Source organism: Helianthus annuus, chromosome 13 (assembly GCF_002127325.2).
Source record: "Helianthus annuus cultivar XRQ/B chromosome 13, HanXRQr2.0-SUNRISE, whole genome shotgun sequence".
Classification (NCBI taxonomy): Eukaryota; Viridiplantae; Streptophyta; class Magnoliopsida; order Asterales; family Asteraceae; genus Helianthus; species Helianthus annuus.
The window spans coordinates 2,280,110-2,305,088 of NC_035445.2; the positions used below are offsets into that span (position 1 = coordinate 2,280,110).

At 38.0% G+C, this 24,979-nt stretch overlaps 2 protein-coding genes across 4 annotated transcripts; both read left to right on the forward strand.

The window, feature by feature from the left end:
• Positions 1 to 19,434: 19,434 nt before the first annotated feature.
• LOC110916829 (RNA polymerase II C-terminal domain phosphatase-like 1) lies at positions 19,435 to 22,829 on the forward strand. 3 transcript variants are annotated; one of them, XM_022161483.2, is made up of 6 exons: positions 19,440 to 20,397; positions 20,725 to 20,780; positions 21,094 to 21,180; positions 21,270 to 21,335; positions 21,611 to 21,684; positions 21,755 to 22,829. In XM_022161483.2, the coding sequence occupies exons 2-6, from the start codon at positions 20,769 to 20,771 to the stop codon at positions 21,912 to 21,914; spliced, it is 399 nt and encodes a 132-aa protein (XP_022017175.1). In that variant the 5' UTR covers positions 19,440 to 20,397; positions 20,725 to 20,768; the 3' UTR covers positions 21,915 to 22,829. The 3 variants fall into 3 exon arrangements, with proteins under 3 accessions (XP_022017176.1, XP_022017175.1, XP_022017179.1); XM_022161484.2 differs by having other exon boundaries at positions 19,435 to 20,780; XM_022161487.2 differs by lacking the exon at positions 21,270 to 21,335 and having other exon boundaries at positions 19,457 to 20,397.
• LOC110917339 lies at positions 22,144 to 22,668 on the forward strand. Its single transcript, XM_022161914.1, has one exon. The coding sequence runs from the start codon at positions 22,144 to 22,146 to the stop codon at positions 22,666 to 22,668; it is 525 nt and encodes a 174-aa protein (XP_022017606.1).
• Positions 22,830 to 24,979: the final 2,150 nt, after the last annotated feature.

Genomic DNA, 24,979 nt, shown 5'->3' on the forward strand with positions numbered 1-24,979 from the left:
AGAGTATGAGACGTGTCAATCTCCAAATCGTTTGTGTAACACCCCGTGTTTCAAAGTCAAAGTCAAAGTCAAGATTGAAGTCAAAGGAAAAAAAGATTGCTAATTGCGATCTGTCACTCCTTGCTCAATTGCTGTTTTGACTTCTTTGACTTGTAGATAGTCTTTTACGATTTTACGTTAGTTGCATTATGTGGAGTACTTGTTAATAATCGAGCTTTAATCGCTATTTATCGCTTGTTTTATCGCTTATCGCATCGCAATCGCAATCGCAGCTCGAAATATTTGTTCTGGATATTGTTTTACGTGTGTGATGCGTGTGTAGTGTAATATATTTTAGATGTATATTTAAGCCCCTTTTTACACTTTTAGCCAAGTTTTAAATTTATAAAACACGATATTTACTAACACTAAACACACATACGGGCAAGTGCACCCATCGTGGACGTAGTATAGTGTTGGTAAGATACCGAGGTCGTCCAAGGACACAAGAGCTTTTAATACCGGTTTATCCTCAACGTCTAATCAAATCAAAAAGTGAGAAAAATGTTTTAAACTAAGAAAAATAAAAACTAACTAAATGCTGAAAAATAAAATAAAATAAAAACAGATAGACAAGATGAATCACTTGGATCCGACACGTGTGTTAGTATAACCTTTGATTATTTTCGCACTTTTGCACTTGTTTAAGAGATTATCTTAGTTATTGTAGTAGGCCCCTCTTTTGAAGGCGACGTTACCCTCAACCCAGTAGTTTGAGTCAGCAAGGATACAATCCTAAAGGGTCGGATTATTGAAAGATAATGAATTAAGTTATTAATGCAAATTGTGGTAGGCCCCGCTTTCGGCGGTGACGTTACCCTCGGCTAAGTAGTCTGAGTCAGCAGGGATACAGTCCTAAATAGCCGGGTTATAGTATTAATAGTAGTTAACTTATGAGGGGGTCAAAGAGTTTGGATCCCCGCCATCCAATACCTATGGGCATTGAAGGAGATCCTACTAAATTTGACCCAGGTCCCAAGCAGGACCTCTAAACGCTGAACAAGGGCAAGACCCTTACCAAACCGTTCCCTTAACCCCCGACCAGGTAGCCAACATACCTCCATATAGACCGTGGAGATATGAATGGTGAAAATCTTTTATTTTATATAGACAGTAAAATAATGCCAAGACACCACGGACAAACGATAAGGAAAGATCACCTTCAACATAAGTAACTAGTTATTAAAGTCATTAATACAAAACCAAATAAAAAGTGCAAAAGATTAAAAATAAAAAGTATTATACTAAACACTTGTCTTCACCAAGTGATGTAAGAGACTTAGGCAAACATGGCCTTGATTGTCAAGAACTCTTACGATCAATCTTGGATCCCGAGACGACTCACACACTCTATGATGGACAATGGATGATGGTGGTGGATGATGGTGTTATGGTGGTGGTGGGTGGTGGATGAAGTGTGAGAGAGGTGGTGTGCCAAGGGATGAGATGGAATGAAACCAAGCACCCCTATTTATAGGCTGAACAGAAGGCTGGGCACGGCCCCGTGTCCGCTGGACACGCCCCCGTGCCCGTCTGACATTCTCTCTCTTCATTAATTGTAATTCGCAATTACAATTAATGCGCCTGTTGTACTTTCACCACGCCCCCGTGCCCGCTGGACACGGCCCCGTGGTGGGCAATGGAAGCTTCTACTGGTTTGTCTTTTCTGCTGCTTCTTGGGCACGGCCCCGTGTTCACTGAACATGGGGCGTGTTCAGTCTTCTGTTTTCTCTTCTTTGCCTTGGGAGGTGCCGTTGAGGGTCCGGGCGGTCTACTTTTATTCCTTTTCTTGTATTTATGCTAGAATTAGTTGTCTTTTTGCTTCTTTTGTGATTTTGAGCTCATTTCATCCTGAAAATACAAAAGAAAGACAAAAACACTCTTTTTCCAACATTATTACTTAAAAAGGGTTAGTTTTATGCCTTAATTGATGTGATTTATATGTTGCATTTTACACACATCAAATACCCCCACACTTGAACTTTTGCTTGTCCTCAAGCAAAACTCTTTTAAATGTGGCTTACACTCCCAAATGGAATAGGTAGAAGAGAAAGTTTTTAGCTTGTCCTAGAGTGTCAGGAATCCAAGGTCTTTGTAAGTTTTATTTTTATTTATTTACAATCCTATTCGTTATGATTTATTTTGAACGTTTCATAAGATAAATTACTTATTTGGGCATAGCATGCCTTATTAAAATTCCATTTATATACAAGTTCACATACCTCGCGGGGGATCACTCAACACTCGGCCGAAGGTGTAATTTTTAGTAAATCACTCGAGAGCGGCATGGAACTTACGCCTTCCATAGGCTTGTCAAGCAATCAATCCTCCTCCTTTTTAACTTTTTACCTTTGTAAATATCAAGAGGACTTTTTTGGGGTGAAGGGTTAGGCTTTGGTTAAAGGTGATTGGTTGGGTTAGTTAGAAAAAAAAGAGCGAAAATCGTAAAAAGCGTCGGTTTTCGTGACATACCTTGTTTTTAGTGACTTTTTATTTTGAAGTATTTCTCCAAACAAGCTTTTATATAGCTTTTGTTTGTTTTTGACTTCATCATTGTTTGTTTGTTTTTTTTTTTTTTTTTTTTTTTGATCACATAAAAAAAAGGCGAGTTTACAAAAAACCGAGCTTGTTACTAAAATAAAGGGTGAAAAATAAAAGGTGTTTTTTGTGGGTAAAAAGGGTTTTGGGGTAATGAAATGAAAGGTTTAGGCTCAAAGGGGCTATCTAGGGGGATTTTGGGTAGGTGGTAAAAAAAATGAAAAATAATGGTTTAGAAAGAAAAATATGGTTAGTCCTAATGCCTCCATCACTTACTTACTTGGGTTTATGTTGGTAAGGACCGGGAATGTATTGTCGTGGCAAGTTCTAGAGTTGTAAGAACCAAGCGGCTATTCACACAAGAAACGAAAAATGAGCATTTAGTCTAAATATGTATATCTTTATGCTCAATAAAGGCTCAAAACTCACTTTTGTGGGAATGGGTTTTTAATGTGATCAAGTATATATAATCGAATTTTTAACTAGACTTATTATGCCGTTTCGTAATTTTCTTATGTTGGTTCTTTGTTATCACGACGCTATCGGTTGTAAATTTGTAAAAATATAACCTTTTTAGAACTTGTTATTCCCAACTTAATCTAAGACAAGTAAATGATAAAAAAAAAAAATGAAAAAGTTTTTGAAAAAATTTGGGGTGTTTAGCGGTTCCAATAGAGTTTTGTGTAAGGCTTGTATTTAGGATTTGCAAAATTCAAGGTTTTAGCATTCCCCCCATACTTAAATTACACATTGTCCTCAATGTGTCCAAAAATAAGGTTTTTGGTTGATTAGAATGTGTAAAAGTAGGTTAAAAAGCAAAGATTTATGTTACTGGCATCCTGGACACGGCCCCGTGTTGACCGGGCACGGCCCCGTGGTCAGGTGCCAGTAACGAAAATTAAAGAATTAAAACAGAAGCCTGGACACGGGGGCGTGTCCGCTGAACACGGCCCGTGTCCAGTTACCTGAACTGGGTGTTTTTCTGCAGGTGGCTCAGCACGGGGTCGTGTTGGTTGGGCACGACCCGTGTTGAGCCTTCTGTGATGGAGATTTGTGTCGGGTTGCTCTGTTCTTCGTGCATGGGTCCATTTTTCTCGTTCCCCTTTTCATCCATTACCACCATGAGTGTGTTTTATTCGCTAAACAACCATCAATCTTAAAAACCATCATAACATTGCAAACATAGAGAGATATTACATAAAGTTAAAGATGAAAGTACATAAATATTAAACCATGGAGTTCTAGCCCTATGTTTTATTCTAATATAGCAAAATTTCCAAGAAGCTACTAATCTTGGTTAGATAAGGCTTTTTAGAACTCCTTTTTCCGGGCGTGGTCCTCCTCATATATCGGCGAGCCACTCCTCTACCTCCCTTGGAAGGAGAAAAGAGGGCTCATTTGCATTAGTTTGAGGAGTTTCGACTTCCGCTGGAATTTCTTGTGGGTGTTCCATGGGAGGTTCTGCGGGAAAGTCGTCCCAACCGGTAGGGTTGTTAACCCCGAGTGCCAAGTTCCAGTCCTGTTGTGGAAGGACTGGCTCCATAGGAGGTGCTACAAGAATGTTTAACCTTTGGTGCAAAAGGTTAATTTCTTGGAAGCTACTTTCAAGTCCCATTGTAAGATCGTTAATACGGTCAATAAGGACCTCCTCTACTGACGTCATTTCGTCGAGAGCTTCCCTCAATGCTATCACATAGTGCACAAGTGTAACTTCAACGGAGGGCCTTCTTCCCCTTCTGCTGTTTGAGGAATGAACGGATGATGTTTCGCTGTTTTCACTCGCCATTCTACGAAAAATAAACCAAAAGTAGTTTATATGACGAAACAGTTTCTGGACACGGCCCCGTGCTCATTGAGCACGGCCCCGTGTTCATCTTTCTGCAGAATTTTGAAGCAAGGAATCTTGGGTTTCTAAGTTATTTTCTGAATTTATGTAGACTTTTTGGTCATAAATAACTTTAAACAATGTTACACAACATGTTTTCACCAAGATTCCATGATCAAAACTCCTTGTTTCCTACCACAAAGGTTGAAAAATTCAAACTTTTCATGGTAGTTCTTGAAGAAAGATGAAAAGAAGGAAATGTCTAGAAGAGGAAAGGACAAGATGGGTTGTTGGAACCATCTTTTAGACTTACCTAGGATTGTTTGAGAGAAGATTCCTTCAAATCTCTGTCCCAAGTTGGTCCAAATGTGCAGGATTTTTGGCTGCATTTATAGAAAACGACAGCCTCCTGGACACGGCCCCGTGTTCGCTGGACACGGCCCCGTGTGCAGATAAAATTCTGACACAGTTTGTCCGTATTCTGACGTTCTGATCAGAAGGGAATCTTTTGGTGGACACGGGGGCGTGTTGGCCGGGCACGGCCCCGTGTCGGGTAGCTGTTTTATGAAGTTTGTCGCTACTAAGGAGTTTATTTATATCGGGTGGTTCTTGATTTGTGGGAACAACCCCAAAGTGCCTAAGATACCTTAATTGTCCTATACTAAGGCGAGAACGCAAGAGGTTATCGGTGAGGGTAATTCCTATTTTCATTCTAGGTGGACAAGTCCAACCCTTTTCCGGGCTCTCGTTAAAGAAGGTGTATGCCGAATCGCTCAGGTCTATGTATGCACCGAACGAAGTCGATGGGGAGTCCTTCACGGCACAATCGACACAGGGACGACTATCGTCCAAGTCCTTTCTAGGTATGAAGGTATTTTCGGGAGCAACGAGGTTGTCGGAATGCGGTTCCAACATTTCCTTATGGTCATCATCTTGGGATGGATCTATAAAATCCTTCCTAAGTTCTTTTGACCAATTGAGAATTAGCTCTTCTAGTTGAAATAACTCGTCAAGGAGCATTTCTCCTAGAATATCTGGTTGGGCGCTTTCGAGGGAGAGATAGTGCTTATTTTTACTTTCGCCCCTCTTAAGGTTACAAGGAATCGGTGGGTCTATATAGTGGGGCCTATAATTGAGAAAATAACATTTTAATTCCTCATGTTCGCCTCCACATAATCGACACCACATACCATAAGAGTGCCGAAAGTAAAAAGAATTACTATCACTCATGTTTGTGTTAGAAATTACCAACCGCCGGGATCTAACGGTTCTGTTTTCAGTAAGAGAATCTTGGGCACGGGGACGTGTTGAGTGGACACGGCCCCGTGTTCAGCTTACTGTCTGACTTAAAACAGGATTGTCAGTTCCAATGATTGAGCACGGGGGGCGTGTTCAGCAGGCACGACCCTGTGTTGAGCTCTGCAGAAGCTGAAAATCTAAGAAAAATCCTAAAAATAAAAAAAAAATAATAAAAATATGATTAGGCCGTTGATTCCTAACTTTCTTAAAATCCTTGTGTCCCCGGCAACGGCGCCAAAAACTTGATGCGTGTGTAGTGTAATATATTTTAGATGTATATTTAAGCCCCTTTTTACACTTTTAGCCAAGTTTTAAATTTATAAAACACGATATTTACTAACACTAAACACACATATGGGCAAGTGCACCCATCGTGGACGTAGTATAGTGTTGGTAAGATACCGAGGTCGTCCAAGGACACAAGAGCTTTTAATACCGGTTTATCCTCAACGTCTAATCAAATCAAAAAGTGAGAAAAATGTTTTAAACTAAGAAAAATAAAAACTAACTAAATGCTGAAAAATAAAATAAAATAAAAACAGATAGACAAGATGAATCACTTGGATCCGACACGTGTGTTAGTATAACCTTTGATTATTTTCGCACTTTTGCACTTGTTTAAGAGATTATCTTAGTTATTGTAGTAGGCCCCTCTTTTGAAGGCGACGTTACCCTCAACCCAGTAGTTTGAGTCAGCAAGGATACAATCCTAAAGGGTCGGATTATTGAAAGATAATGAATTAAGTTATTAATGCAAATTGTGGTAGGCCCCGCTTTCGGCGGTGACGTTACCCTCGGCTAAGTAGTCTGAGTCAGCAGGGATACAGTCCTAAATAGCCGGGTTATAGTATTAATAGTAGTTAACTTATGAGGGGGTCAAAGAGTTTGGATCCCCGCCATCCAATACCTATGGGCATTGAAGGAGATCCTACTAAATTTGACCCAGGTCCCAAGCAGGACCTCTAAACGCTGAACAAGGGCAAGACCCTTACCAAACCGTTCCCTTAACCCCCGACCAGGTAGCCAACATACCTCCATATAGACCGTGGAGATATGAATGGTGAAAATCTTTTATTTTATATAGACAGTAAAATAATGCCAAGACACCACGGACAAACGATAAGGAAAGATCACCTTCAACATAAGTAACTAGTTATTAAAGTCATTAATACAAAACCAAATAAAAAGTGCAAAAGATTAAAAATAAAAAGTATTATACTAAACACTTGTCTTCACCAAGTGATGTAAGAGACTTAGGCAAACATGGCCTTGATTGTCAAGAACTCTTACGATCAATCTTGGATCCCGAGACGACTCACACACTCTATGATGGACAATGGATGATGGTGGTGGATGATGGTGTTATGGTGGTGGTGGGTGGTGGATGAAGTGTGAGAGAGGTGGTGTGCCAAGGGATGAGATGGAATGAAACCAAGCACCCCTATTTATAGGCTGAACAGAAGGCTGGGCACGGCCCCGTGTCCGCTGGACACGCCCCCGTGCCCGTCTGACATTCTCTCTCTTCATTAATTGTAATTCGCAATTACAATTAATGCGCCTGTTGTACTTTCACCACGCCCCCGTGCCCGCTGGACACGGCCCCGTGGTGGGCAATGGAAGCTTCTACTGGTTTGTCTTTTCTGCTGCTTCTTGGGCACGGCCCCGTGTTCACTGAACATGGGGCGTGTTCAGTCTTCTGTTTTCTCTTCTTTGCCTTGGGAGGTGCCGTTGAGGGTCCGGGCGGTCTACTTTTATTCCTTTTCTTGTATTTATGCTAGAATTAGTTGTCTTTTTGCTTCTTTTGTGATTTTGAGCTCATTTCATCCTGAAAATACAAAAGAAAGACAAAAACACTCTTTTTCCAACATTAGTACTTAAAAAAGGTTAGTTTCATGCCTTAATTGATGTGATTTATATGTTGCATTTTACACACATCAGTGTGTGTGTTACCTTATGTGTTACTTGTGCATGTTTATTTATGTTTATGTTGTGGTGATTAATCGAAACGCAATCGCAACGCTATCGCAATCGAATCATAAACGCTAAACGCAAGATAATTAGGATGATTGTATGTTAGATATAGTAGTTGGGATTAAAAGTAATTTGAATGAGAAACTCTATCGCATCGCAACGCTCAACACGCGAATCGAAACATCAAAACTAATCGCGCCGAACACTCGAATCGAGTGGCCAACCGACCGAGTTACCACCCGATCAGCCAGCCACTTCCCCACTTTCCTTTTATGGAAACCCTATAAATGCCCCTCATATGTCAACATCCCTTGAATCTTGTAAGTTTTCCACCTAAATCTTGTACTTTCTTGATCTACACGCACTCCTACACCTTTCTATCTTTTGAATCTTAACTTTTAACCGTGAAATCACTAGATTCAAGGTGTTCTAGGATGATGTCATCATGGTGTTCTTAGGAGCTTCATGTTTTGGCCTCAATCCACCAAGAACAACTTAGATCTGAACGATTTCCACATGAATAAACAGAGATCTTGCATAGATCTGAACATAATCATGGTGAAAAGGATTGAAAGATGGTTTTCTAACTTTCTTTCAACTCTTTTACACTCAATGCACTCAAAACCGATAAAATCGGAGCTTGTTTTAATCTTCTACTCATTCTTAGTGTTGTGTTGGCTCAAGATCTGAATCCTATCCACGAGAATACTGATTTTGGGTTAAACATGAAACACCGTCTCGAACGGTTAACTGGTCGGACTAGGGTGGTTCCAGCCCGATCGGGTCACTAAGTCTTGACGAGGTTTCTGTTGTTTGACACGTTATCATACAGTCTCAAGAAAACGCAAGAATAGCTAAGTATGAAGACGATCAGGTCATCTGGGACGGATTGCCGTCCGATCGGATTGCCACCTAACCGGACAGCCACCTGATCGGCTTGCACCTTGGGTTCCACACTTAACTATTATTTCAACTTTTGAGGTTAGAACATCGAACGGATTGCCGTCCGATCGGATTGCCACCCGATCGGATTACCACTCGACCATGTGATGTTTTGACTTCAACACTTAAACAATTTTCAACATGTTCAGTACGGATTGCCACCTGATCGGATTGCAATCCGATCGAGTGACAAACTGCTGTGAACTTGTTCTCACTAAGTGTCCAACCTATCGGATTGTTGCCTGATCGAACGGTCGTTCGATCGATCGACCTGAAGGGTAGAGATACTTCTTTTTTTTTTTTAAAATGTTACAACGAAAACTTCAAAAGCAAACCATCCTACACAAACACATCCATCCCAAACGAGATGACAATCCAATCGAGTGGCCACCCGATCGGGCGACCACCCGAACGGATTATCATCCGATCGACCAGCCACCCGATCGGATTACCGTCCGATCCATTGACACTTTTACTGTTTTTCGCGCCGCTTATAGTTATGCTATTGTTCTGATCAGGCTAATCTCGCTCTAAGCGCTCCCTTCAATCTATCATCGCTGTGAGTATACTCGAACCCTTTTTGTTTTACGCACTTTTGGGTGTTACATACGTTACTTATTCTAAATCACATCGAACACACTACGCAATACTTTAAAGCTAACCGTTACCGCATGTTATACGTGACTTAATGAATGCTTGTTTGTTATGTTTACACATGGATTGCTGTCTACCTGCCTTAGCAACGATAGTACTATAGTTTGGACTCAGCACCTGTTCACTCAGGGGTTGTTAAGGACAATTAATTACATGCTCACAGTGGTGAGTGTGTATTACGAACTGCCTCAGGCAGTGAACCCGCAGTCATTGGTATTGATAGGATCATGTCGATAACTTACGTGCTTCATTTCACACTGTGTACGTGCTGGTTATGTGTAAACGATTTCGAACTCTATTATATCTATTAAACTTGTATGCTCACCTTTACACTATGTGTATTGACTTTTACTTTAACGTATGTGGCAGGTGCTTAAGATGTTAAGATGCTATGCTTGCTGTGAAATCGAGGCTAGGAAAGAGTCTAGAAATAAAGACACTTTATTTTATTTATTTAAATCTGAGTTGTCGGAACATGTTTTTGTTTGAAGAATATCTATATCTGTAATAACTGTATTATCTTATGGGTCATGGAATGGGACATGATATTTTAAGTATTCGGTAATTTAGTCGTTATGGAATTTCTTTGAACAATCTGTTTCGCTCAGTGCCGCGCCCCGATGATTCCGCCATCGGTTGGGGTGTGACAGATTGGTATCAGAGCCATAACTATAGGGAATTAGGCAAGACTTGACCTAGTCCGGGTCGATGTCTTATAAACGACCTAGTCTATAGTTAGGTACCAACAAACCGACTTGTGCATACCCTTAGGGGTTTTGTGCGAGCTTACTTGCTATTTCTCGCTTACGCTACACTATCACTGCACTCTAATTTTTGAAAATGAACGATTTATTTGGTCGAGATTAGGTGTGAAAACCGCAAACTCTCGACTAAATTGCTTGTTCGACCCGCATTTTACTTATAAAAACGAGAATTGCATTGAACCAGGAGTGGAATCCATACTTTGACGCATGATTCTCCCATGTTTTTATTAAAACAGGAACGAAGTTGTTAAGTCAGGGGTGAAACCCGAACCTTGATGACTTGTTCCGATCTCCATTTTTTTCACAAAACTCTCACCAAAGTCTCGACGGACTCCAACGACTTGAAGTCACGCTGAAACTGGAAGGATGCGTGCCATTCGCCCAAATTCGAGGCGAGAGCACAGTCCCGAAGGTCAAAGTGTGTACTAAAAAGTCCTTGTGAATAGTCGAATCACTTTGGGTAGTCAATGTCTATCGAGCCTGAGATAATCTGTTTCTCGATTTTATGTGTTTCGATTCTGAGCTCGCTACTGCCGACTCTGATATTCCTCGATTTTATGTGAATTTTATGTGTTTTATGTGATTTTATATGTTTATGTGTTACGATTTTCGGTGATTTGTTCGCTCTTCGCTACCGCTTGATCAACACACACGACTCGCACTGCACATCTACCTCAAACCACTAACAAATCGCTACCACATGAGGAACAACTTTACACTATATTGCTCGCCATGTTGCTCGCCAATCGCAATCGCTATTCTCGAACGCTCGCGAACTTTGAATGATAGGTTTCTGTATTCTGACTGCCTCTTGTGCTTATATGCTTCTGTGTTTTGTGTTTCTGTGCCTTACGTGCTTATGTGCTTCTGTGCTTCTGTGCTTATGTGAATTTGTGATTATGTGCCTATGTGTTTGTGTGATATGTGGTTGTGTTTCTAAGCTTTAGTAAGTATTAGGCGTGTGAGGTGAGATTCGATTATATTGTGTCTGAGTCCTATGGCGATGTCTGTTGCAGACAGTGTCGTCATCTAGATCCCGTCACTCGCGCGCTGCTCGCCAGAGCCAGAAAGATAAACACCTTGCTGGTCTCGTCGCCAAGCAAATGGCAAAGGTGGTTCCTCAGATCGTGAGTGAACTATACAAGAATGTGAGTAAATCATCTGAAGAGTCCAGGACTGAAACCCCTAAAGCTGCCTTCAGCTTCATGTAGTTTAAAGCTTGCGGACCGAAAGAATTCACTAGCGAAGATGGCCCTACGGCCCTATTTCAATGGTTTGATTCGATCAAGGTCACCCTGCGCCAGAGTGGTTGTCCTGACAATCTCCGCACTCTGAATGCTACCGGAGTCTTCCAGTCCCGCGCTCTAGACTGGTGGACGGCCGAGAGGAACAAACGCGGAAACGATGCAGCTTATGGTTTGTCATGGGACGAGTTGAAGAACGTCATGTTGGAAGAGTTCTGCCCTCCCCATGAGTGCCAAAAGTTGGAGGACGAATTCTGGCATATCAAGCAGAAGGAAGGTGACAATGCTGCTCTAACTGCTCGCTTCAAGCAGCTCAGTATTATATGTCCTGATCAAGTCAAGACTGCTGATATGACGATCAAGAAGTATATCCGAGCTCTGCCAGATTGTGTTGCAGATTTTGTGCATGCTTCAAAGCCAGCAACAATCGAAGAAACTTACCTGCTTGCCGCTGAGATCAACGACAAGCGAGTCAAAGCTGGTTTTTGGGATAAAGCTTCGAAGAACCTGCACCAAGCTACCACCGCCGCATCTGCTAAAACCGCCACCGCCGCTCCGCAATCGTCAAAGTCCTCTCGTCGCAAGATGAAGAACAACAACATCAACTCCAGCAACAAGAACTGTGCTGTCACTACCGCTGCTCCACTCCAAGCGGTACCAGCTCAACAGCAACCTCAGCACCTATCAGCTCCAGCACCAGTTATCCAAGCGCCGCCTGCTAACCGCGCTTACACTGGTCCCCACCCTGCTTGCCCGACATGTACCTACCATCATCCAGTAGGTATCGCCTGCCGATTCTGTGTGCATTACGGCCACTTCACCGCCAACTGCCGTACATAGTGGTGCACAAAAAACCCGAACCTGGACCCGGACCCGAAAAAAAAACCCGGAACCGGGTACTATAAAACCCGGGTTTTTTATACCCGAACCCGACCCTACCCATAGGGTAGGGACCGGGTATGCATATTTGATCTAAAACCCGAACCCGGAACCGGTTTTTTTATACCCGGTTTATACCCGAAACCCGGTTTTATAAATACCCGAACCCGAACCCGGAACCGGTTTATACCCGAAACCCGGTTTATACCCGAAACCCGGTTTAAAAAAAAAACCCGATTTTGATGTAATCTTGTTTAATTATGTATGCGTTAAGACTTCTAGTTTTTATGATTTTACAAAATTATGTATGCACTTTGATGTAATGAATCTTGTTTAAGTATTAGGTTTCTAGTTCTTATGATAAACAAAATTATGTAATCCACATATTTCTTTTCAAAGCCCAAAAGAACTAAACCAAAACCCCACTAAATCTCGTGACAATGCATGGCTGGTCCTGGTTGTTCTCATTTGATTTTTTTCGGCTCAACATGCAATTGCTTGAGCCACCTGCATCACTCGTCTAGCCTTCTCCAGCCACCTGCATCACTCGTCTAGCCTTCTCCAGCCACAACCGCACTACCCGATGCGGTTTTTTTCCAACCCGATGCAGGTTTTTTAATACCCGGTGCGGGTTTTTTCCCAACCCGATGCATACCCGAACCCTACCCGATGAATACCCGAACCGGACCCGAACCCGGAAATAGGGTATTATAATACCCGGGTTTTATAAAACCCGACCCGAACCCTACCCGAACCCGGGTATATAGGGTATACATTTTTGGTAGAAAACCCGGACCCGGACCCGACCCGGTTTTTAAAAAAACCCGATTTTTTAAAACCCGATCCTACCCGAACCCTATCCTACCCGAAACCCGGTTTTTAAAAAAACCCGATTTGTGCACCACTAGCCGTACAGGTTCTCGACAAGCACCAGCTCAAGCTACTGCTCATCAAGCTCTACTTCCAGCTCCTCAAGGCCAACAAGCGGCTCAGGCACCCGCGATCAACGCCAGAGTCTGCTTTGCGTGTGGTGATCCCAACCACTTCGCAAACATGTGTCCGAACAGGGTTGTGAAACAAGAGCCCCAGCAGCAGCAGCAGCCTTAGCAACAGCAACAGCAGCAGCAGCAACAGCCTCAGCAGCAACAACAACAAGCCGCCCGCGCCAGAACTTTGAACATCAATGTGCGCCAAGCCCAGGCTGACAACAACGTGGTCAATGGTATGTTTCTCGTGAATGGTATTTGTGCTTCGTGTTTGTTTGATACTGGAGCCGATAACTGTTTTGTATCGTTTGAGTTCGAAAAGTTCCTTAATCGTAAGCGCTCCCATCTCCCCTCAACGTTCGAAAATAGTTGTTTAATAAATAATATATTTTATTTATTTTTATTTTTATTAATAAAGGCAAAATATACATTTTATACATACTTAACTAGAAAATTTAAAGGTTATCAATGATAAAGTAGCAGGTGGCATCTATGTAATTTTGAAATAACGAGGATCAATTGTTCAATATATACAAACCACAAGGACCAATTGAGCAATTAACTTAATTAATAAACTAAAGATTCTACCATGCATTTATCAATACGAATATAATATATTTCAAAGAAAAAGTCTTTGTATTTATTTCTTTTTTTTTTTTTTTGAACGGCAAATTTGGATCACTGACGGACCACTGGAGTATCATCGTGCCACCAGCAGAACCACCCGATCATATCCATCTCCACTAGGCAATAATGCCTATACACCAATTCAGGAGGAAACCCAATAAATCTGGGAAAACCCCCTTTTATGGGAATCGAACCCATGACCTAATGGTCATAAACCTTATCCCACCATCAAAATACCACTAGGCTATAATGCCATGGGTCTTTGTACTTATTTCTAGATTGCAAAAATGATAGTTGCTTTAAGAAAAAGAAATACAAGGATAGGCTTACATCATCATTAACATGTTACATTAAGACGTACGTAGAAGTTCTTGTTGACAAGTTGATAGCAAAACTTTCCATCATTAATATTCAAATCACAAGTCAAATTCATGACAAAACACTCCATTAAAAAACTTTGACAATATTGAGATTCCTTTAATAACATAATAAGTTTTTTAGGGTTAAGGATTTAAAAAGTAACTAGAGTTATGTTTTTTTAGATATTTAAAAAGTAACTGAATTCTCTTACGGAGATATTCGAGGTGCTGCAATTTAACATAGGATTCAAAAGATGGAAAAAGATTGTTCATACAGTGGCAATGGCGACTACATGGACGATTTGGCTTGCAGGAATGTGAAGGTCTTTGAAGGAAGGTTTGTTCTGGTTCTAAAGACTATGGAACTAATCAAGGAATGCGCTTTCATTTGATTTGGGTGTGCCATAGCCATAGGTCTAGGATCCCCTCCCCAGCATGGGAGAAGTGGATTAATTTTGATGTTCTAGAGATGTTGTAATTGTGTTTATTGTTGTTTTGTTGTTCAGATTGTTTCTCTTTCAGTTTCTTGTCGGACTCTGTACATGTATATATAGATGTTTTACCATTAAAAAGAGGAAATCTCATTTGTCAGATTTTTTTTAACGTTGTTGGATTAGTATGATTAGACTACCAATGAAGTCTCAAAACATGGGTTTGAGACAATTTAGCATGGTAAAACAATGATACAAAATACTAATAAAATTCTTTTAATTTAGTATTAGTTGGTAAAAGAAAAGTTGGAGTCGTTTTTAGGGGTTGTTTGACATTTAGTTCATTATATAAATGATTATTAATTTTTGGATGACCGGGCGATTGATTGATATAAAACCATTCATCTCCCTTGGTACACATCTTATTAATCTAATCTAGTATTTAAATTATAATCACGATTAATATAATTCTTGATTGGAACATTTTAACTTGGATGATTTGGAAAACTACAAATTCAAATCTATCTACTATAATAAAAGAAATCAAGTTTTGGACACGTGTCATTCATTGAAGCCATCTATTTTTATAGATAATTAATATCAATTAAAAGATAATTATACAATTAAATTTAATATAAATTTAAACAATTCATATAGTAGATAATATATATAATATTTTATAAAATAGAGTAAATTACAAAAATCGTCCTTTATGTATGTCACTTATTGCAAACTGTGTCCTTTGTCTTCAATAATTACAGAAAATGTACTCGATGTTTGCAAACCCTTGCAAGTTATGTCCTTTAGCCCTAACTCAGTTAATTTAAATGATTTATTTATTTTATTAAACTAAAATAGTTAAGGGTAGAACCTATTTCAAAAATGTTTAAAAGGTGTTTATTGGTTCTATACTTAACATTTTTATTTTTTACTATACAAAATTACATTTATGCAACCCGTGTAATACTCGGGGTTTTAAAAATATAACTTTTTTTATTATGTAGTATATAAAATTATATTTATTCAATACATATAATACACAGGATTTACAAAGATATAACTTTTTATTGTTTGTTATATAAAATTACATGTGTTCAACCCGTATAACACAACCTCCCGCTTTAGTCTCCCTAACGGTCGAACTTAGTCTCGCTTCTCAGCTCGACTAGGTTCTTAAAAATGTAACTTTTTTATTATTTAATATATAAAATAAAATTACTCAACCCGTACAATATACGGGGTTCTTAAAGATATAACTTTTTTTATTATTTAATATATAAAATTACATTTATTCAACCAATGTAATAAACGAGATTTTTAAATATATATTTTTTTATTATTTAGTATATAAAATTGCATTTATTCAACCCGTGTAATAAACGAGATCTTTTAAGATATATTTTTTTATTATTTGATATATAAAATTGTATTTATTCAACCCGTGTAATACACGGGGTTCTAACCTAGTAATAAATTGATTGGAACATTTTAACTTGGATGAATTAGAAAACTAAAAATTATAATAATAAAGTTTGTACTAATTAAACAAGACTATAATAATGATGAAAATAGCAAGCTGGCGATTACGTGAATATACACAATTACATCTCCCATTTGAAAGTGAAAGGGATTATATATTATACTAGGTTAAAACCCGCGTGTACACTCAAGATTGGTTGAGTAGAATCTGTATAACTGCCACGAATGGCACTCAAGATTATTAGTCCTGTCTAAACCACACACTGTATTCATGGTTAGGCTTACCTTTAATCTGCTATACAACATAGGAAAAGGAGAATACACTGGCTATGAATTAGGAAGGTACAACATGTTTCTAAAAAAATACATATAAATTCAATTTAATGCTTCAATTAAATTTCCTTGGGTGGAGATAATGCATTAACCGTATTAGAGATGATGGGTGTCAGCGACGACGATGACAAAGAGGTGGTGTCGGTGGTTGCAAAGGAGACGATATGTGTTTGTGTTGTAGGCAGTGGTGGTGAATGATGAGGTGATGATGATGAAAAAGGCAGCCGTGAAAGTGGTAGCAGTGGTGACGTTTGTGGTTGCTAGCATTGGTGGTGACAACAAAAAGAAGTACGTGTTAGAGACAAACAATGGTCACGGTTGGTGTAAACCCAGTTTGTTTTAAACTAATAATTTTTTTAAAGTAATTTTTTACCCATTATATAATTTGAGCAGATAAAAAATTATAAGTTGACCCAAATATATTTTTTACACACAACCAATATATATTATAAAGAGTCACTGACATCACTGAGGTGCAGGTTCAGTTAAAAAAAATCACTATGGTGCAGGTGACTTTGTATTTATTACCTTCCATTCCATTGAATAATACTCTTGAATTTATTTGGATAAAAATGTGATAAGTGAAGGACTCTGTTTGATTTTTCTCCACCTCGTTTGGAGGAACAAGGTCTGAGAGTTTCAGGTCTGGTATGGTCTGGTCTGGTCAGATGTCATGTTTTGTAAATTGGGCCTAAACAACTCATGTCCTGAACGGGCTTCCATCCGCACCTGTGACTTTTAAAACAGATCATTAAATGACTTTTATTATGTTTAATGTGTACACCAATGGGCCGGCACCCTTCACTGTTAAACTATCTGCTGCTACAAAAACACTGCTTTGTTACTTATGAATATATTTAATTCATATACTTATTATGTTATGGTAAAGTTTGATTATAACTTTTTTTCTTCAAAGTATACCATATATTGATTAAAAATGGTATTGATTGATAATGTAATTAGCTTAAATAGTTTTAACATATACCACCATAAGGGAAGGTTCATTGGAGAACACTAAAAAAATGGAGAACCGGGAAACTATGCATTTAGGCTAGAGGGTATGGTGACATCCCATCTTTGGAGGACCATCCGCCACGTAGGTGCCACGTCATAGTCCTCCCAAGGATGCTCCATCCCCCAAAAGTAGAGGGTATGGGAGGATGGTTCTAGTCATAGTCCTCCCCACCATTTTTATATATATATTTTTTTATATAATCTTATACTTTTTTTTAACATTTAAAAATAAACTAACAAAATATTTTCATTAATATTAAAACCACATTACATAAATTTAAAACAAAACATAAACTTAAAAAAAATCATAGACTTAAAAGGGCTACGTCGGGAACAACCTCCACATCGTCGTCGGGTTCGGATTGTTCAAATGGTTGCGTCGGAATCGGTTGGGGTTGAGCGGGTGGTGTCGGGTTCGGTGCGAAATTATAAGCACCCCGCAACATCATTTGTTGAAGGGCTTGATTTTGAGAGAATTGAACGAATTGGTTTGGCGATTGTTGGAATGATGCAAACGCATTTGATGAATATTGCGAGAATTGGTTCGGTTCTAGCATCGGATAATATCCCGGAACCGAGAAAACATTAGGTTGGGTCGGGTTGTTGGGATTGTTCGGGTTCTTCGGATTATTTGGGTTGTTGAAGAGTTCCATGATAGAGTATAAGGTTTATAAAAGCGGGAAGAAGATTTATAAAAAATAAGTGAGAGAGATGAAATTTTGGGGTTAAATTTGTGAATGGAGGTGAAAATGGAAAGGAAATATATATATTTGAATGTTATGACCGTTTGTTTTTTTATGGGAAAAAGGAAATTTAATTTTTTTTTAAACGGTAACTTTTTGAAACCGGGGCCCACTTTTTGGTTCCGTCGCCAACGTCCAAGAACCGACGGAAAGGACGGGGACCGGGGGGGGGGCAGGATGGTGTTGCTGGCGTCGCCGGGTGGGAACGGGAGGGGGGACGGACCCATACCGCATAGCCTTAATACATAAAAAAATCAACTTAACATGTTAAATACACTGCTCACACTAATGATCTTCAGATCCCACTTTTTAGTGTTCTCTAATGATCCTCACACTACCACTATATTATAAAGTATTTAACGACTAATCATCATCTAATCTAATTACATTAGTATAATTTTAAATATGCTCACATATAGCGAATATGTTATGTGTGTGTATCTTTCTATACTAATAAATAAAAAAATTTGACATGTGTCAATCTCTGGTGCCTCCGTATCTTATGTTTCAATTTTTTTCTTATTAAACAATAGTTTAACTAAATATAATTTAGATAAGGATAATAACTTTTTTTTATCAAACTTTGAATTAATAATCTCCTTATCTTATTTTTCAATTTATTTAAGTTTTCTATTTTTTTCTTTGTAAACTTAGGCAAATATATAAAGTTTTATTCTCATTCAAATTAGATTTAGTTAAATTAATTTTAATTACTATTATTATTTAATATTTAATAGGATACATAAGTAAGAAAATTTTATTTAAATCACAAACTTCATGGATCTCTCTTATTTATTTACTATTTATATTATTTTTTCCGCTTATTAATAATCATCTAATATTTCATTATTTTTACCACGTGTAATTCACATGTTTCTAACCTAATAATAAATAAAAAAAATTAAAATTTTAATAATAAATAGTACATCGAATTTATCATTTAAATATATATTTTGACAACTGTATGTGTTAATCGATTACATTATATTTATTTAACTCGTGCAATATACAAAATTTAAATTTATGCAACCCGTGTATAACACAGGGTTCTAAGCTAGTATATAACAAAAAAAAATCATTTAACATGTTTACTAATTCAAAAGATATAAAAAAAATCATTTAACATGTTAAATAATTGAAAAGATATGTATTCATCTATATATCTATATCTATATAATCTATATAACTATATAATACATTTCCAATGGACACAAAAGTAATTTAACCCCTAATTTTTAAGATGGCAGACTAAAAGACTTAAATAAAACCTATATTTTTTCAATTTTCTTCCCATTTTATCCTCCTCTCCTTACAATCGACACCCACCATCATCAGGGTGTAAGGGGTGCTCACCTCTTAGGTGAGTCCCCCCTCTTACACGTAACCAACCAGAATAAGCCACGTCAACTCCCCTCTAACACTCCCCTAATACCCCTTTTTGATGGCGGCACTCCCCTATTAGGGGAGTTGGTTTCGAAAGTTGTGCCATCTTCGAAAGATGGTTTCGAAAGTTGGTTTCGAAAGTTTGTCAACGGTCTCCCTCGAAAGTTGTGCCATCTTCACGCGGTAAACCCACACCCAATTCACACCCCGAATCGGGACCCCGCTTTGATGGCGGCGGTGTTCCCGATCGGGGAAACCTATCACCGAACCACCTCACCGAAGACGCCCCGTACACCCTCAGTTTCTTCATTTCTTCACTGATTCTTCAACTCAATCGTCTCAAATTTAAGGCCAATTGAATGTCCATTGAATTATCATCAGTTGTGAATGTCGATTGAATTTCCATTGAGGTCATGCATTTATCGATTCATGTATGCGATTAATGGTACCACTCCTTCGATGTATTACTTAAAGAGGGAGAGAGAGTGAAGACTGGAGAATACGGAGAGAGGGGACTTCGTCTCATCGGCTCCTATTTGTAATTATTTCAGTTCTTTCCCCCAACAGAGAATGGGTTGAAGGTGATTGTAATTGTGACGGTGGAGGTGGTGGGTTGAAGGTGATTGATTGGAAATTCCCGGTTTCAAGCTTCAACTTTCAACGTTTAACAAGTCTCACCTGCCGTGCTGTGTGTGAAACCACTGTGATTGATTGATTGGAATATTCTACGATCCGACAGACGCCAAATCTTCCTGGCGGTAAACTGCACTCTCAATTGATCGATTGTTTGTTCGTTTGTGTACTCATCAGTGCCAAACGCCCAAACTTAGTGCTTGATTGATGTAGCTTCTTTGGCTAGGAAGAACCCATTGGCACTTTCACATCCGGTAAGTGTTTGATGAAATGTCTCAGTCAGTAAGTGTTTTAAAGGGCTCTTGTATCTGTCTTTTTAGCCACTTGTTTAATGATTCTTGTTGAGATTAGTCATTCTGAAGTGATATTCTTGATGGGTATGAAAGAAATCCTGGAGATACGTTCCTATTTTCAAATATTGTTGGAAAATTAACCCACATTCAGATCTTTATTTGTTGTGAATCGTTAGGTGATGGAAGGAACCTTCGTGCTTTCTTGTTATGGTGATATATTGAAGGAACACATATAAATTGTTTGTAATGTTATTGGTTTGTTTACGAGTTGATTGGTGTTATATGCAGTTGGGGAATCATTGCATCTGTTTGAGGAATAAAACTACTAGGCAATGCAAAAGATGGTAAATTGAAGTCTCTTCTTTATTTCTTTATTTGTTTTTCTTTCTTTTTTGAATTATTTAGTTGATAGTTGTTTATATTTAGTTGTCAGATTGTTACTTGTTTAATTTGAATATGGAGTTTATATGTATAGCACTATTGTATCTTTCATTTTCTATAGCATTACAAAACAATTTTTTTTGTAGATAGGGTGTGCTAAATTTGACTATTAAAGTTATATAGCTTGAAAAATATCAGTCACATTGTTCTATAATTCTATTGTTCACAATTGTAAAGGGTATTCAGTTATTGATTGATCATATTTTACATTTTCAGTGCTCGATTGAGGGTTTGCGCATGACTTTTCAACCTCAGCCTCAAGTTTCAATTGGTATGGGTGTGAACAATGAACTATATACACAGGTACTTATTTGATATATTGTTGATATGCTCACTTATGTTTTTTTCCCTTTCTCATTTGCAATGCTTATGTCTTTTTGTCATGTTTTTAGGTTGAAATAGATGGGGATTTGTGGGGTAAGGGAGTTGGGATGAAATGGGATGAAGCTAAGATGCATGTACATATCTGTTCTATATTATCATAATAACGTTTTTTTTTTTTGGCTTAAATGATTTAGGAGGTCTTATTCAATTAATCCTAGGGGTGTTATAAACTGTTAAACCGACTGTACTAACCAAACCGAAGCAAGTCTGCCGGTTTGAGATCCACATGGTTCGGTCCGCAATAGAACTTGGAACAAGCTGTTTAATAAAACCGGACGTTTACCCTTTATTATTAGTATTTTCCCATTTTTGGAATATGCAAATTTAATGTTTTTACTTTACTCTTCAGGCTGCGGAAGCTGCTTTTCAAAATCTGAAAGCAAAGATTGGCCAATTCTCTCAAAAACGTCAACTTTCTTCTAGGTCCGTTCTTATAGAAATGTAAACCCAAAATATTTGAAAAGGTTGGCATCTTGAAGAATCATATTAACAGATGCAGATATGGGTGGAACTTCCTTTATTACTGGTCGCATAATGGAATTAAAGATTGGCTGGATGGCATAGATAAAAAGAGCTGTTATAATGCTGGTCTGGGCGGCTACAGTTGGTATTTTTATTATGGGCATATTCTGCTGTGGTTGCAAATTGTATAGGCTGTGGTCTTAAGCGGAAAATAATAGCCCATATTGGAGTGTTCCGCTTGTTTGTGAAGGCCATGCTAAGGGTGTGTAATCTGCTGATTAAGTCCCAGCTGCACCGCTTGGGCTTAGGTACTCGTATACAATTGACAGCCCACTACGTGGTCACCTAATATAATTGCTTCTACTCATTTTAACATGTTTTGTTTTTGTATAAATTATTCTAATTCTTTCCGCGTTGATCATGTCGGATGTTGACGAAATACCTAGCGCTCACACGATCGATCTTTTGAGATGGTGTGATGGCCCACCACCGATTCTTCATCTAAATTTGAATAATTATTTGCACTCTTTTGAGTTCAGTGTTGATCACAGCAGTTGGAGGGCTTCAGTACATCAGTACCAAAAGGGTAAAACACGATACGCTCATTACCAACAAACAGATTATCTATTAGCAGAGTCAGGGTGGCATTGCAGCTTCTGTATCCGAACAATTACAGATTTTGTATTCAAGATGAAAGCTTACAGCCACACGGATCGAGTCAGGTTCTCACACTTTCTTGACCCGAAAAGGATTCAGAATGTAATATGCAACGGTGATGACTTGTACGATATGCTTCCTGAAGAGCACACGTTTAAGGATATCATAGCGAAAATAGGTCCAATTTCTCATTCTTATTCAGCAGTCCATCTTCCATCATATCTATTAAAAAATACAGATGAATACAGGTATCTTTTGCCCGGTAATTGCATCCGTGAAGCGGGTTGAATTCGGGTTGAATTTTGGTTTAATGTAACTTTTCATGATATTAACATAGTTTAAGTACTTATTTACCAAAAGATTATAGGTTGTATTTTTTTTAATTAAGGAGTGGTTAAGTTGTACATTTTTTTCCTCCTATAATATACATATGGAGAGTTTTGAAATCTTGTTGAGTTGTTTCAAATGTTTCTTTACCTGCTGCTCTGACTTGTACTGTACAAGCTTGGTGAGTGGCTGAGTGGACAATATCTATGGATGAACATTTAGTGGTAAGCATGTTTTCCTGGTCAACTGGTGTATGGTGTTGATTGAAAGGTAAGTGCACAAACAAAGAAAGGTGGGTGCCTTTGGGATTTTTCCATTGAATTTTAATATTTTTTTTGTGTGATGATGGGTGATGGACTTAGGAAAGACTTGTGTACAACTATACAAGTGTGTTTTTGAATTTTCACCACAAAATAAACTTTTTGTCTGGTTTGTGTATTCATTAGATAGATTTCGATAATTCGATGTAGATAGTCTTTTATAGGCTCTAAGAAATGGTCTTAAATTGATGATCGTCGGTTTCATTTCGTACCAAACACCTCCCATTTGACTATTTGAGTGATATAATTTTCCCTCGACAACTTTTAAATGCCATATGATTGAGTGATATATTCCCTCAACACCTTTTAAATGCCATATGATATGGAAGATGATTGGTTACTAACCTCATGCTGGTTAAGTCCATTTTAAAGACTTAAGATTATTAGTTTTCCTATCCAAAAAGTAATCAAGTCTTCAGAGTGTTTCACTAAAGTCGATCAAATTATTGGGATTCTATCGTCTCTTCAAGCTGGCATTGAAGCCATTAACCTTATCAAAACCCCTTGACTCCCTGCGCCGTCCTTGTATTCCAAACACTTTGTACGCCAGAATGTATATAGAATGTAGCATCCTATCGTTTAACTAACATTTTAACGCTTGAATTATGTTCTCACTCCTTATTGGCGAATCCGCAGCAACGCGCGGGTTTCCCACTAGTATCTTTTTAATGAACCCATTGTTGACAAATTATTGATACTTATAGTTATAACATTTTTATTTATTCATTTAACATTAATATTTATCATTAAAAGTTAAACTTCTTATGTGGGTATATTCATATCGTAAAATTAAATATATTTTTGTAAGAGTAAATTACAACCGGTGTCCTTTACGTTTGCATCAAATTACAATCGGTATCCTTTAACTAAAGAAATTACAGGCTCTGTCCTTTATGTTACCAGTTTTAGCATGTTATGTTCTTTAGCCCTTACCTAGTTAAGTTTTTTGGTTAAGTCTTACGATGTGCCTCTCACATGAGGACAACATGGTCTTTTCATCTCAAATTAACATAAATTTCGATTTCCCCCTTGCATCTGATAACATCTGCTTGTTCATATTCATCTCAAAGACCACAGCTATTGTCTATGTCTCTCAAATCTTCGATAAAAAAGCCCTACAGAAAAAAGGAACGTGAATCAAACCTTGCAATTGGTGCTTTCTACATTCTACAAGCACTAGAACAAAACGACGTCGATGAAATTTATGGTAAGCTTCCAACATCATCGTAATCTGTTCTTTTGATTGATTTGATAAAAAAACAAAGATTAATTCCAAAATATTGGTTATTTATTTATTTATTAGTTTGAAAAAATGGAGGGGATAAAATAGATTTATTTATTTCGTTTTTTTAATATAAAATTGGGATGAAAAGACCATGTTGCCCTCATACGAGAGGCACATAGTAAAGCTTAACAAAAAAAAACTTAACTAGGTTAGGTCTAAAGGACAGAACGTGTTAAAAACCGGTAATATAAAGGACAAAGCCTGTAATTTCTTTAATAAAGGACACCGGTTGTAATTTGATGCAAACGTAAAGGACACCAGTTGTAATTTACTTTTTTGTAACCGTATTATTTTGTATCTATATTAAGTCAAATTTCTTATATGGATACATTATAGTATAGTAAAACTCATACATTATTTTTATTTTTTACTGAAAAATATATTGTAGTACGGAAACTAAACTAGTAGATTACAATGACAAAACAACTTATCGGCTAAAGCAATAGAGTTACGAATCTCTGAAAATGAAAAAATGACCCTCAACTAAATCCATGTGTAAATAACTTGCATTCATTGACCCGTTTAGTGATTTATAATCTTTTATATTTTTTATTGGGAGTATCAAGCATGAAAAATAGGTTAAGAGTCAATTACTGTTTAGTACATGTTGAAAAGGGGTTTATGATTTAGGTTTTGGGCTTTTGAAAATAAACGTATGGACCAAATC